Genomic DNA, 15,686 nt, shown 5'->3' with positions numbered 1-15,686 from the left:
TACTCACTCCTTCTCTCACAGCACACTAATCGTTATCACCTCCCCATTAGCCCCCTTCACTGAAGTTCCCATTTGTTCTCTTGTCTTACACACTTTATTTACCTCCTTCCAAAACATCTTTTTATTCTCCCTAAAATTAAATGATACTCTCTCACCCACTCTCATTTGCCTTCTTTTTCCACCTCTTGCACCTTTCTCTTGACCACCTGCCTCTTTCTTTTATACATCTCCACTCATTTGCATTATTTCCTTGCAAAATCGTCCAAATGCCTGGTGTAAGTGTGAGTAAATACCACATAGAAACCCTGAAATACTAACAAACAGGATGATGGAGAAAGATTAGCACAGCAAATTTTCAGTTAAAAATAATAATCATTACTAAGTGCTACAGGTGTGGACACTACCAAAAACTGACCTGTGCTGCCACTTTACCAACTCCCATGCCAAGTTCTGTATTGACAACAAAAACCATCTTGTAATATGTCTCGTCGTCATCATCCTCTTCTTCACAGTCTTCCCATTCCTCACTTTCAAGGGAACCTAAAATTTTTGGCAAGTTATAGCAATCTTGGATCCATCTCCATAACAAGTCAAGGAATCTTATATTCTATCTAAATTTTGACTATTGCACAAGAAAAATCTTTCCTGTATCTTATTACTCAGAATCATAAAAGGAATTAATATCTGTTTCTCTGGATATCATGAGTTAGGTAGTGGTTCCAAACTCATATTTTCCCATTTCATACTATATCAAGTCTGATAAGCTCTAATTGTCTGGAGCCATTTCTAATATAAGCGATGCATCAGAATGGGAGTCATGCCATAGAAAATATCAATATCCCTCACCAATCATCAACCAATTCACCCTGTATCACCACAAATTTCTTACATCTGCAAAGAAACTCATACAGAAACTCCTTAAAAATTACTCCCAAACTATCTCCGTTCATTCCTCTACTAAGATACATTCAGAAAAACTTCTCTCTCTTATTCTTCCATCTTTAGACTAGCAGATCTCTTTGACAATATTACAAGTCCTTCTAATTCATCTCTGGTCTGCTCCTGTACCTTTTCCCATTCATTCTCCTTACAGTAAAACTTTTATCTATATTCATGTATTATCTTAATCATCGTCCTCCTGTGTTAGTGAGGTAGTGCAAGGAAACAGACGAAAGAAATGGCCCAACCCCCCATAACACATGTATATACATACGTCCACACACGCAAATATACATACCTACACAGCTTTCCATGGTTTACCCCAGACGCTTCACATGCCTTGATTCAATCCACTGACAGCACGTCAACCCCGGTATACCACATCGCTCCAATTCACTCTATTCCTTGCCCTCCTTTCACCTTCCTGCATGTTCAGGCCCCGATCACACAAAATCTTTTTCACTCCATCTTTCCACCTCCAATTTGGTCTCCCTCTTCTCCTCGTTCCCTCCACCTCCGACACATATATCCTCTTGGTCAATCTTTCCTCACTCATTCTCTCCATGTGCCCAAACCACTTCAAAACACCCTCTTCTGCTCTCTCAACCACGCTCTTTTTATTTCCACACATCTCTCTTACCCTTACGTTACTCACTCGATCAAACCACCTCACACCACACATTGTCCTCAAACATCTCATTTCCAGCACATCCATCCTCCTGCGCACAACTCTATCCATAGCCCACGCCTCGCAACCATACAACATTGTTGGAACCACTATTCCTTCAAACATACCCATTTTTGCTTTCCGAGATAATGTTCTCGACTTCCACACATTCTTCAAGGCCCCCAGAACTTTTGCCCCCTCCCCCACCCTATGATCCACTTCCTTAAAGACAGCTACCTTTCTTTCTGCACATTCCTCAATAAGCCTAAGCCCTTTGTTGCCTCACCTACCATATGGGTCAATTCAGCTCCTTTGGTTCCATATGCTGCCATACCCACTCCTAGGTATCTAAAACAATCCACTTCCTCCATATTCTCTCCATTCAAACTCGCATTCCAAATAGCCTGTTTCCTTTCCTCAATAAACCTAATAACCTTGCTTTTATTCTTATTTACTCTCAACTTTCTCCTTTCATACACTATCCCAAACTTAAAGACTGGCTTCTGCAGTATGGTTGAGAAAGCTGAAAAGGATATGCTAAAATGGTATAGACAAGGATAGAATAAACGAGGAGAGGTGGATTATCTATCTACCTGTATCTGACACCTGTTTCCTCCTGGAACTCCCTTAAAGGGGTGCCCACAGCAATAGTCTCTCCATAACAAGTGAACTCCAGTGCTGCTTCTTATCCGTTAGTGCCTCACCCTTAACTGGCCACAGGTAGATGGCAACTCTAACACAGTATTTGCAGAGGCTCCTTCCTAATGTTCCTACCGACTACTTCAACCTAATGCCCCTGCCTAATGTTCCTATTTACTACTTCTACCAAATGCTCCTACCTGCTACTTCTATCTATTACTCTCATCATTCTACCATAAGGCAGGGATAGTGCACAGTGCTCATTGCAGAAAAATCTAGTTATGATGAATGAGCTGTGTGAGTTAAGTGTAACTGTTATATACTTGACAAAGAGAGGTTGTATGTAAGTGGACAGAATGTCAGTGATCTACATGTGGGTTAGGCAGAAAGAAAAGAGTTACCTGGGTTAGAGGAGAGCAACTTGACAACCAATGAAGTGCTGGCTCACTACGCAGCCATCACTAACCCTCCTGATACCCATGCAGGTAGTACTGATAAAAGAGAATATATGTCAAATGTAGAGGGGAAGACCAAACTGAAGATAGATGGATGGAGAGAATAAGATTTTAAGTGCTCAAGGTCTAAGGATGCAGAGGGGTGAAAGGTGTGTATGAAACAGAGTAAACTGGAATGATGCAGTATACAGGGATGACATGCTGTCAAAGGACTGAAACAGAGAAAAGCATACGATGCTTCCACAGACAACCATGGATGGGTATGTGGGGTCTGGTTGTGTACAGGGGGCTGTGGTTTTAGTACATTACACGTGAGAACTTGGGAATGGATGTGAGAATGAGGCTTTTTCTTCTATTCCTAATGCCACCTCACTAACATAGGAAATGGAGAACACATATGGAAAAAAAAAAAATGAAATTACACCTGGAAAAAAATCTTCACAGATTTGTATACATAAGGAGAATGTATTGGTACACTCTGCCTACATGGGGTTACACAGAGAAAGAAAAGCCACCTTTGGTGAGGCTGTATCATTAAGGAATACAGTCTCATCAATGAACTTCTCACCAAAGGATTCCATCGTTTCCCTCCTACTGGAAGTAGTGTAACCCTGACGGTGCAGAGCTCCTGGGTAACACCAGGACTCTTTTGTAAAAAGGAAGTTATAACTTAATATACATGGAACATCCATGATGCCAGCATAGGTTATCTCCCATCCACTCATCTCCCTCCTAAATCAACACAGATGAAAGTATATAAACCTGTAGGGAATGTTCTTGAATAAAATATTACAGGGACAGTCTGGAAAAAAAAAAATTGTGGAAATTCAGTGTATTTGGCATGTGGGGATGAACCAGGGAGGAATCGCCATTCTTTATGGGTTATATTTTGTCTGTATTATCTGTGATAGGTCAACAGTTACATAACCAGATAATTCAGGGGGTGAACTGGATATGCAGATGCACCTTCCTGTACTTCCCAGTAATCTTCAATCCATCCCATCCCAATTTTGCAGCACATCAAGCCCATACATCACATTTTTTGGTAAGTATCCACAAAATTCTGTGTGCAATACCTGAGATTTGGCAACAGCAACTACATAAATAATTCAGTGTGTGATGCAGAAATACCTAATACATCTTCCTCTATCTCCCAGTAACCCTCACTCCACCCCATTCCACAACAGCAGAAGCACAAGTTCTTATTATCATCATTTTCAGTCCCTTCTCTACAGATTTTCCTTAAATATTCTCAGTTATTTCTTGAGAAAGCATGGTGCATTGGTGTTAAACTAAGTTTCTTCAAACCTAGTCTACCCATAAGGATATTTATTTATTTTTTATTATACTTTGTCGCTGTCTCCCGCGTTTGCGAGGTAGCGCAAGGAAACAGACGAAAGAAATGGCCCCCCCCCCATACACATGTATATACATACGTCCACACACACAAATATACATACCTACACAGCTTTCCATGGTTTACCCCAGACGCTTCACATGCCTTGATTCAATCCACTGACAGCACGTCAACCCCGGTATACCACATCGCTCCAATTCACTCTATTCCTTGCCCTCCTTTCACCTTCCTGCATGTTCAGGCCCCGATCACACAAAATCTTTTTCACTCCATCTTTCCACCTCCAATTTGGTCTCCCTCTTCTCCTCGTTCCCTCCACCTCCGACACATATATCCTCTTGGTCAATCTTTCCTCACTCATTCTCTCCATGTGCCCAAACCACTTCAAAACACCCTCTTCTGCTCTCTCAACCACGCTCTTTTTATTTCCACACATCTCTCTTACCCTTACGTTACTCACTCGATCAAACCACCTCACACCACACATTGTCATCAAACATCTCATTTCCAGCACATCCATCCTCCTGCGCACAACTCTATCCATAGCCCACGCCTCGCAACCATACAACATTGTTGGAACCACTATTCCTTCAAACATACCCATTTTTGCTTTCCGAGATAATGTTCTCGACTTCCACACATTCTTCAAGGCCCCCAGAATTTTCGCCCCCTCCCCCACCCTATGATCCACTTCCGCTTCCATGGTTCCCTCCACTGCCAGATCCACTCCCAGATATCTAAAACACTTCACTTCCTCCAGTTTTTCTCCATTCAAACTCACCTCCCAATTGACTTGACCCTCAACCCTACTGTACCTAATAACCTTGCTCTTATTCACATTTACTCTTAACTTTCTTCTTCCACACACTTTACCAAACTCAGTCACCAGCTTCTGCAGTTTCTCACATGAATCAGCCACCAGCGCTGTATCATCAGCGAACAACAACTGACTCACTTCCCAAGCTCTCTCATCCCCAACAGACTTCATACTTGCCCCTCTTTCCAAAACTCTTGCATTTACCTCCCTAACAACCCCATCCATAAACAAATTAAACAACCATGGAGACATCACACACCCCTGCCGCAAACCTACATTCACTGAGAACCAATCACTTTCCTCTCTTCCTACACGTACACATGCCTTACATCCTCGATAAAAACTTTTCACTGCTTCTAACAACCTTCCTCCCACACCATATATTCTTAATACCTTCCACAGAGCATCTCTATCAACTCTATCATATGCCTTCTCCAGATCCATAAATGCTACATACAAATCCATTTGCTTTTCTAAGTATTTCTCACATACATTCTTCAAAGCAAACACCTGATCCACACACCCTCTACCACTTCTGAAACCACACTGCTCTTCCCCAATCTGATGCTCTGTACATGCCTTCACCCTCTCAATCAATACCCTCCCATATAATTTACCCATAAGGATAAATTTGGGAAAATTTTTGTTCAGAACTGTAACTTACTTAAACTGTGGGATTAAATTGCCTGACTTACATGTTTGACTTGTGACAGTTTGTCCAAGAATGTGACCCTGTCACAAATTACCGGCCTAAAGTGAGAAATTACAATTAGAGCCTGAAATACTGACACATAGTATGATGGAGAAAAATAAGCAATGCAAAATTTCAGTTAAACATAATACATATTATCTATCTATCTATTAATATCTCTGAAACCCATTCTCTAAAGGAACTCACATCATGTGTGTGGTCTATAAAGTTTTCACTTGTCCCTGTCCTTACATGCCTCACAAGCATAGCCCATAGCATGCATTCTTTCACCATTTCTCTTCTATTCTGTTTCCTCATGTCACAAGTGGTCTCCCTCTCACATAAGTTCCTTTAATCATACTATCATACACTCTCCTTGTAAACTCCTTGTCTTGCAATCTTTCCACATACCCAAGCAACTTCAAAATATTATGTGTCATCTATTCTACAATTCCACAATTCATTACCTGCCATATTTTACTAAATCATTACTAAATGTGGCAAAAGGTTGTCCATGAATGTAACCCTGTCACAAGATAAGGTACTGGTTATTTTATTTATTTATCTATTTTGCTTTGTTGCTGTCTCCCACATTAGCGAAGTAGTGCAAGGAAACAGAATGGCCCAACCCACCCACATACACATGTATATACATACATGTCCACACACGCAAATATACATACATATACATCTCAACGAATACATATACATACACACACAGACATATACATATATACACATGTACATAATTCATAGTCTACCCTTATTCATTCCCATCACCACCTCGCCACACATGAAATAACAACCCCCTCCCCCCTCATGTGTGAGAGGTAGCGCTAGGAAAAGACAACAAAGGCTACATTTGTTCACACTCAGTCTCTAGCTGTCATGTAATAATGCACCGAAGCCACAGCTCCCTTTCTACATCCAGGCCCCACAGAACTTTCCATGGTTTACCCCAGGTGCTTCACATGCCCTTGTTCAATCCACTGACAGCACGTCGACCCCCACTTCTCCTTGTTCCCTCCACCTTTGACACATATATCCTCTTTGTCAATCTTTCCTCACTCATTCTCTCCATGTGACCAAACCATTTCAAAACACCCTCTTCTGCTCTCTCAACCACACTCTTTTCATACCACACATCTCTCTTACCCTATTACTTACTCGATCAAACCACCTCACACCACATATTGTCCTCAAACATCTCATTTCCAGCACATCCACCCTCCCCTGCACAACTCTATCCATAGCCCACTATTCCTTCAAACATACCCATTTTTGCTTTCCGAGATAATGTTCTCGACTTCCACACATTCTTCTAGGCTCCCACAATTTTTGCCCCCTCCCCCACCCTATGATTCACTTCCGCTTCCATGGTTCCATCCACTGCCAAATCCACTCCATCCACTGCCAAATCCACTCTCAGATATCTAAAACACTTCACTTCCTCCAGTTTTTCTCTATTCAAACTTACCTCCCAATTGACTTGACCCTCAACCCTACTGTACCTAATAACCTTGCTCTTATTCACATTTACTCTCAACTTTCTTCTTTAACAGTTACACTTTATCAAACTCAGTCACCAACTTCTGCAGTTTCTCTCATGAATCAGCCACCAGCGCTGTATCATCAGCGAACAACAACTGACTCACTTCCCAAGCTCTCTCATCCCCAACAGACTTCATACTTGCCCCTCTTTCCAAAACTCTTGCATTCACCTCCCTAACAACCCCATCCATATACAAATTAAATAACCATGGAGAAATCACACACCCCTGCCGCAAACCTACATTCACTGAGAACCAATCACTTTCCTCTCTTTCTACACGTACAATGCCTTACATCCTCGATAAAAACTTTTCACTGCTTCTAACAACTTTCCTCCCACACCATATATTCTTAATACCTTCCACAGAGCATCTCTATCAACTCTATCATATGCCTTCTCCAGATCCATAAATGCTACATACAAATCCATTTGCTTTTCTAAGTATTTCTCACATACATTCTTCAAAGCAAACACCTGATCCACACATCCTCTACCACTTCTGAAACCACACTGCTCTTCCCCAGTCTGATGCTCTGTACATGCCTTCACCCTCTCAATCAATACCCTCCCATATAATTTACCAGGAATACTCAACAAACTTATACCTCTGTAATTTGAGCACTCACCTTTGTCCCCTTTGCCTTTGTACAATGGCACAATGCAAGCATTCCGCCAATCCTCAGGCACCTCACCATGAATCATACATACATTAAATAACTTTACCAACCAGTCAACAATACAGTCACCCCCTTTTTTAATAAATTCCACTGCAATACCATCCAAACCTGCTGCCTTGCCGGCTTTCATCTTCCGCAAAGCTTTTACTACCTCTTCTCTGTTTACCAAATCATTTTCCCTAACCCTCTCATTTTGCACACCACCTCGACCAAAATACCCTATATCTGCCACTCTATCATCAAACACATTCAACAAACCTTCAAAATACTCACTCCATCTCCTCACATCACCACTACTCGTTATCACCTCCCCATTAGCCCCCTTCACTGAAGTTCCCATTTGTTCCCTTGTCTTACGTACTTTATTTACCTCCTTCCAAAACATCTTTTTATTCTCCCTAAAATTAAATGATACTCTCTCACCCCAACTCTCATTTGCCTTCTTTTTCACCTCTTGCACCTTTCTCTTGACCACCTGCCTCTTTCTTTTATACATCTCCCACTCATTTGCATTATTTCCTTGCAAAAATCGTCCAAATGCCTGGTGTAAGGTGAAAAACCACATAGAAACCCTGAAATACTAACAAACAGGATGATGGAGAAAGATTAGCACAGCAAAATTTCAGTTAAAAATAATAATCATTACTAAGTGCTACAGGTGTGGACACTACCAAAACTGACCTGTGCTGCCACTTTACCAACTCCCATGCCAAGTTCTGTATTGACAACAAAAACCATCTTGTAATATGTCTCGTCGTCATCATCCTCTTCTTCACAGTCTTCCCATTCCTCACTTTCAAGGGAACCTAAAATTTTTGGCAAGTTATAGCAATTAGGATCATCTCCATAACAAGTCAAGGAATCTTATATTCTATCTAAATTTTGACTAATTGCACAAGAAAAATCTTTCCTGTATCTTATTACTCAGAATCATAAAAGGAATTAATATCTGTTTCTCTGGATATCATGAGTTAGGTAGTGGTTCCAAACTCATATTTTCCCATTTCATACTATATCAAGTCTGATAAGCTCTAATTATCTGGAGCCATTTCTAATATAAGCGATGCATCAGAATGGAGTCATGCCATAGAAAATATCAATATCCCTCACCAATCATCAACCAATTCATCTGTATCACACAACTTTCTTTACATCCTGCAAAGAAACTCATACAGAAACTCCTTAAAAATTACTCCCAAACTATCTCCGTTCATTCCTCTACTAAGATACATCTCAGAAAAACTTCCTCTCTCTATTCTTCCATCTTTAGACTAGCAGATCTCTTTGACAATATTACAAGTCCTTCTAATTCATCTCTGGTCTGCTCCTGTACCTTTTCCCATTCATTCTCCTTACAGTAAAACTTTTATCTATATTCATGTATTATCTTAATCATCGTCTCCTGTGTTAGTGAGGTAGTGCAAGGAAACAGACGAAAGAATGGTCCAACCCACCCACATACACATGTATATACATAAACAACCAGACATGCACATATACATACCTATACATTTCAATGTTTACATACATATACATACACAGACATATACGTATATACACATGTACATATTCATATCTGCTGCCTTCATTCATTCCCATTGCCACCCTGAGATAGTGTAAGGAAAATGAAAGAATGGCCCAACCTACCCACAAGCACATGTATATACATAAATGCCCACACATGCACATATACATACCTATACATATATACACATGTACATATTCATATCTGCTGCCTTCATCCATTCCCATTGCCACCCTGAGATAGTGTAAGGAAAATGAAAGAATGGCCCAACCTACCCACAAGCACATGTATATACATAAATGCCCACACATGCACATATACATACCTATACATTTCAACATATACACACACAGATATATACATATATACACATATACATATTCACACTTGCTGCCTTCATCCATTCCCATTGCCACCCTGCCACATATGAAATAGCATCCTACCTACGAGGTAGCACTAGGAAAAGATGAAAAAGACCACATTCTTTCACACTCAGTCTCTAGCTGTCATGTGTGATGCACTGAAACTACAGCTCCCTTTCCACGTCCAGGCCCCACAAAACTTTTCATGGTTTACCCCAACAATTCACATGCCCTGGTTCAATCCACTGACAGCACATCCACCCTGGTATACCACATCATTCCAATTCACTCTATTCCTTGCACGCCTTTCACCCTCCTGTATGTTAAGGCCCCGATTGCTCAAAATCTTTTTCACTCCATCCTTCCACCTCCAATTTGGTCTCCTGCTTCTCCTTGTTCCCTCCATCTCTGACACACATAACCTCTTTGTCAATCTTTCCTTACTCATTCTCTCCATGTGACCAAACCATTTCAACACACCCTCTTCTGCTCTCAATCACACTCTTATCATTTCCACACATCTCTCTTACCCTTTCATTACTTACTTAATCAAACCACCTTACACCACATGTTGTCCTCAAACATGTCATTTCCAATATATCCACCCTCCTCCAAACAACCCTGTCTATAGCTCATGCCTTGCTACCATATAACATTGTTGGATCCACTATTCCTTCAAACATTTTTGCTCTCCAAGATAACGTTCTCGCCTTCCACACATTCTTCAACACTCCCAGATCCTTCACCCCCTGCCCTACCCTGTGACTCACTTCCACTTCCATGGTTCCATCCGCTGCTAAATCCACTCCCAGATATCTAAAACAATTCCCTTCTTCCAGTTTTTCTCCATTCAAATGTACCTCCTAATTAACTTGTCCCTTAACCCTACTGAACCTAATAACCTTGCTCTTATTCACATCTACTCTCAACTTTCTTCTTTCACACACTTTACCAAACTCAGTCACCAACTTCTGCAATTTCTCACCTGAATCAGCCACCAGTGCTGTATCATCAGTAAACAACAGCTGACTTACTTCTCAAGCCCTCTCATCCAGAACAGACTTGCATTCACCTCCCTAACAATACCATCCATAAAAAATTAAACAACCATGGAGATATCATGCACCCCTGCCGCAAACCGACATTCACTGGGAACAATCACTTTCCTCTCTTCCTACTCATATACATACCTTACATCCTTGGTAAAAACTTTTCACTGCTTCTAGGAACTTACATCCTACACAATATACTCTTAATAACTTCAACAAAGCATCTCTATCAACTCTGTCATATGCCTTCTCCAGATCCATAAATGCTACATACAAATCCATCTGATTTTCTAAGTATTTCTAACATACATTCTTCAAAGTAAATACCTGATCCACACATCCTCTACCACTTCTGAAACCACACTACTCTTCCCCAACCTGATGCTATGTACATGCCTTGACCCTCTCATTCAATACCCTCCCACATAATTTCCCAGGAATACCCAACAAACTTATACCTCTGTAATTTGAAGATTCACCTTTATCCCCTTTGCCTTTGTACAATGGCACTATGCATGCATTCCGCCAATCCTCAGGCACTTCACCATGATATATACATACACTGAATATCCTTACCAACCAATCAACAACACAGTCACCCATTTTTTTTTATATAAATTCCACTGTAATACCATCCAAACTCACCATCTTGCCGGCTTTCATCTTCTGCAGAGCTTTCACTACCTCTTCTCTGTTCATCAAACCATTCTTCCTGACCCTCTCACTTTGCACACCACCTCGACCAAAACACCCTATTTCTGCCACTCTATCATCAAACACATTCAACAAACCTTCAAAATACTCATTCCACCTCCTTCTCAATTCACTACTACTCGTTATTACCTCCCCATTTGCCCCCTTCACCAATGTTCCCATTTGTTCTCTTGTCTTACACACTTTATTTACCTCCTTCCAAAACATCTTTTTACTCTCCCTAAAATTTAATGATACTCTCTCACCCCATCTCTAATTTGCCCTCTTTTTCACCTCTTGTACCTTTCTCTTGACCTCCTGCCGCTTTCTTTAATACATCTCCCAGTCATTTGCACTACTTCCCTACAAAAATAATCCAAATGCCTCTCTTTTCTCTTTCACTAACAATCTTACTTCTTCATCCCACCACTCACTACCCTTTCTAATCTGCCCATCTCCCACCTTTCTCAAGCCACAAGCATATTTTGCACAAGCCATCACTGCTTCCCTAAATACATCCCATTCCTCCTCCACTCCTCTCACATTTTGCCATTCTTCACTCAATCTGTCCTGGTACTTCCTCGCACAAGTCTTCTTTCCAAGCTCACTTACTCTCACCACTCTCTTCACCCCAACATTCTCTCTTCTTTTATAAGGATAATTTCGAAGTCTATTCTCACAACCTGCCCCTGCAAGTTCGATTTTCTATCTTTTACTTGATCTAACACACCCTTGCTATTATATCTAATCTTTTGGAGGCTAGGCTATGTGGGAGAAGCCTTCCAGGTGTAAGGGAATTCTGTTGTTTCAGGTGTATGAATCAGAAATAAGTCTTAAATTGTTGAGAAGTATCTACGATTACATTAATCAGACATCTTCCCTAATATTTGGCTACTCCTACCATAATGTTACATTAACAGTTAAGCTCCTGCTAATGCAAAGTATGTTATGACATTATTAACCAGCATAATACTGGGAGGATTCAGTCATGTTTCAATGGTAAGCAGAGTAAATTCCTGCCGCTAACAATTCAATTGGGTTTCAAATATCATAATCCCTCCCCCCAAAAAATATTGACAGGATCACACTAAAGCTAAAAAAAGAAAGACCATGTGTCAAGAGGTGTGCTCCAAATTTATGTGCCTAGCATCCACTTTTGTGTTACTTTACAATGATACACTAATATGATTTTCAAACCAATAAAATCACTTGATCTTTCTTTCTTTCATACTATTCGCCATTTCCCACATTAGCGAGGTAGCGTTAAGAACAGAGGACTGGTGAGGGAATATCCTCACCTGGCCCCCTTCTCTGTTCCTTCTTTTGGAAAAAAAAAAAAAAAATGAGAGGGGAGGATTTCCAGCCCCCCGCTCCCTTCCCTTTTAGTCGCCTTCTACGACACGCAGGGAATACGTGGGAAGTATTCTTTCTCTCCTATCCCCATCACTTGATATGAACTATTCATTTTATTTATTTTGCTTTATTGCTGTCTCCCGCATTAGCAAGGTAGCGCAAGGAAACAGACGAAAGAATGGCCCAACCCACCCACATACACATGTATATACATAAACGTCCACACACGCAAATATACATACCTATACATCTCAATGTACACATATATATACACACACAGACATATACATATATACACACGTACATAATTCATACTGTCTGCCTTTATCTATTCCCATTGCCACCCCGTCCCACATGGAATAACAACCCTCCTCCCCCCTCATGTGTGCGAGGAAGCGCTAGGAAAAGACAACAAAGGCTCCATTCGTTCACACTCAGTCTCTAGCTGTCATGTAATAATGCACCAAAACCACAGCTCCCTTTCCACATCCAGGCCCTACACAACTTTCCATGGTTTACCCCAGATGCTTCACATGCCCTGGTTCAATCCATTGACAGCACGTTGGTCCCGGTAGACCACATCGTTCCAATTCACTCTATTCCTTGCATGCCTTTCACCCTCCTGCATGTTCAGGCCCCGATCACTCAACATCTTTTTCACTCCATCTTTCCACCTCCAATTTGGTCTCCCACTTCTCCTCGTTCCCTCCACCTCTGACACATATCCTCTTGGTCAATCTCCTCACTCATTCTCTCCATGTGACCAAACCATTTCAAAACACCCTCTTCTGCTCTCTCAACCACACTCTTTTTATTTCCACACATCTCTCTTACCCTTACATTACTTACTCGATCAAACCACCTCACACCACATATTGTCCTCAAACATCTCATTTCCAGCACATCCAGCACACAACTCTATCCATAGCCCACGCCTCGCAACCATACAACATTGTTGGAATCACTATTCCTTCAAACATATCCATTTTTGCTTTCCGAGATAATGTTCTCAACTTCCAAACATTCTTCAAGGCTCCCAGAATTTTCGCCCCCTCCCCCACCCTATGATTCACTTCCGCTTCCATGGTTCCATCCGCTGTCAGATCCACTCCCAGATATCTAAAACACTTTACTTCCTCCAGTTTTTCTCCATTCAAACTTACCTCCCAGTTGACTCGACCCTCAACCCTACTGTACCTAATAACCTTCATATCACAATTTCAGATGTAAATGACAGTATAAAGTATGGAGAAACCCCAATCAATATGATAGGTAATGCCACAATTCTATGTCTTTCTTTTTCATCTTACAAAAAAATACATAATAATGCACTTTCACAATTTAAGTAACAGTGGTCACCTCACAGTGCCACATTTTAGAGAACCCTGTATACAATGCTCTACATACACTGCAATGCTCTTGATTAACCAATCAACTAAACTTTTCCATTTCCTCAAGAAACTCAATTGTGATTTCTCCCATCCACTCCTGCAGCTTTGCCACTATTCATCTCAAGTAAGGTTTTCATTACCTCCCTCCTTTTTCAATGAACCATTCAGCAGGACTCTCCTGCATGTAACATCAAAATACATCAACTTGATCTTTTCTTTGGAGTTAGGCAACGAAGGAAAAGCCAAGAAAGTTGGGATTTGCCTTCCCACTGATAAAAAACAAAATCAGATAATATGATTGTTTTCTTTACTAATTCACTTACCATGATCACTGCTTCCACATAAAGCTTCCATTTCATCTGCCCCCAGCTCAGCTATCCATGACAATGCAGCATCAACACTTTTATTACCTGTGCACACTAAAGCCTGGAGAAAAGAAAAAGTATGAAAGACTACTTTGATGAAGAAAAGCACCATGTACTATCGTGAATCATTTGATGTGCATGTTCAAAGACACCACCAAATGTTAAGACAATAATAGTATACTGCTTCAAATAAGAATTAACAAACACATTAAGTTACACATCAGTGCCTCTTTCTTGGAAGTCCAGACATGAACATGCCTTATTTTTTTCTTTAGTTTTTTGTCTATCTTTACTGAACAACAATAATTTCTAACACATCTATTAAGGAATTCAAAAGCAAATAGTTTCTAAACAGCAGTCACTTTAGTAAGACATAGAAAAGCTATGTACACTGTGCTGTACTACTATACATCTGTAGAGTATGCAGAAAAATCTTGATATAGATGAAACTCACACAGCTCAAATAAAGTACTGATTGTATTGAAATTATCATGTATTACTAACAACAAAAATAACAAAAAACATAAAATAGGGCCCAAGCTGAAATTCTGATCCAATCAATCAGGTTGAGTTAAACTTCTGTTCGGAGCCTGCAAGACAATAGAGCCAGATTCCACGACAAAAGAGTGTAAGTCCCTTGTCTTTGTCACAGAAAATCTAGAGCTTGATAAAAATTCTTTGCTGGGCCAATATAAATTTTACCAGCCTATCTATATCATTTAAAATGCCCATGCTCATGCTGTGCAAGCAAACAAGCCTCCTCTGTCATGGCTCTTATGACCAGGTTGACCAATCTGAGGGGCATAGTTAAATAACACCCACAAAACACCATCTTTTGATATGCTGGGTGTGCCATCGGTCCCCTTTGAGCTTACTCTTTGAAATAACATGCAAACCCTGGGAGAATGACTGAAGTTTATCCACAGAACAATCTTTTATCCAGAATTTGAGTGTGAAAAAGAGAAAGGCATAAAAGACAGATCCACAATAAGAATTTCTGATGATTAACCATATTTTTAGGAAACAGACGAAGAAAGACCTATTCACTCATATATTTCTATACTTGATCACCGTAGCATACAGAATAGGTAAGCCTATACAGGTTAGATCTTGATCCTTCACTCATAACCCTTAACATATCATCATTTCTACTA

At 40.5% G+C, this 15,686-nt stretch overlaps 1 protein-coding gene across 1 annotated transcript in view; it reads right to left on the bottom strand.

Annotated features, from left to right (window-relative positions):
- The window catches only part of LOC139749322 (probable peptidyl-tRNA hydrolase 2), a 46,642-nt gene that overhangs the window by 25,704 nt on the left and 5,252 nt on the right, over positions 1–15,686 (bottom strand). The window contains exons 4-8 of the mRNA XM_071663047.1: positions 14,491–14,593; positions 8,441–8,600; positions 6,033–6,056; positions 5,570–5,624; positions 416–540 (exon numbers count right to left, since the gene is read on the bottom strand). Of these exons, the coding sequence (XP_071519148.1) occupies positions 416–540; positions 5,570–5,624; positions 6,033–6,056; positions 8,441–8,600; positions 14,491–14,593 (467 nt within the window). The remainder of the gene's footprint in view (positions 1–415; positions 541–5,569; positions 5,625–6,032; positions 6,057–8,440; positions 8,601–14,490; positions 14,594–15,686) is intronic.

This window comes from Panulirus ornatus, chromosome 7 (genome assembly GCF_036320965.1).
Source record: "Panulirus ornatus isolate Po-2019 chromosome 7, ASM3632096v1, whole genome shotgun sequence".
NCBI lineage: Eukaryota > Metazoa > Arthropoda > Malacostraca > Decapoda > Palinuridae > Panulirus > Panulirus ornatus.
The sequence above is the reverse complement of the archived record's forward strand: the minus strand, read 5'-3'. Positions and strand labels throughout refer to the sequence as shown.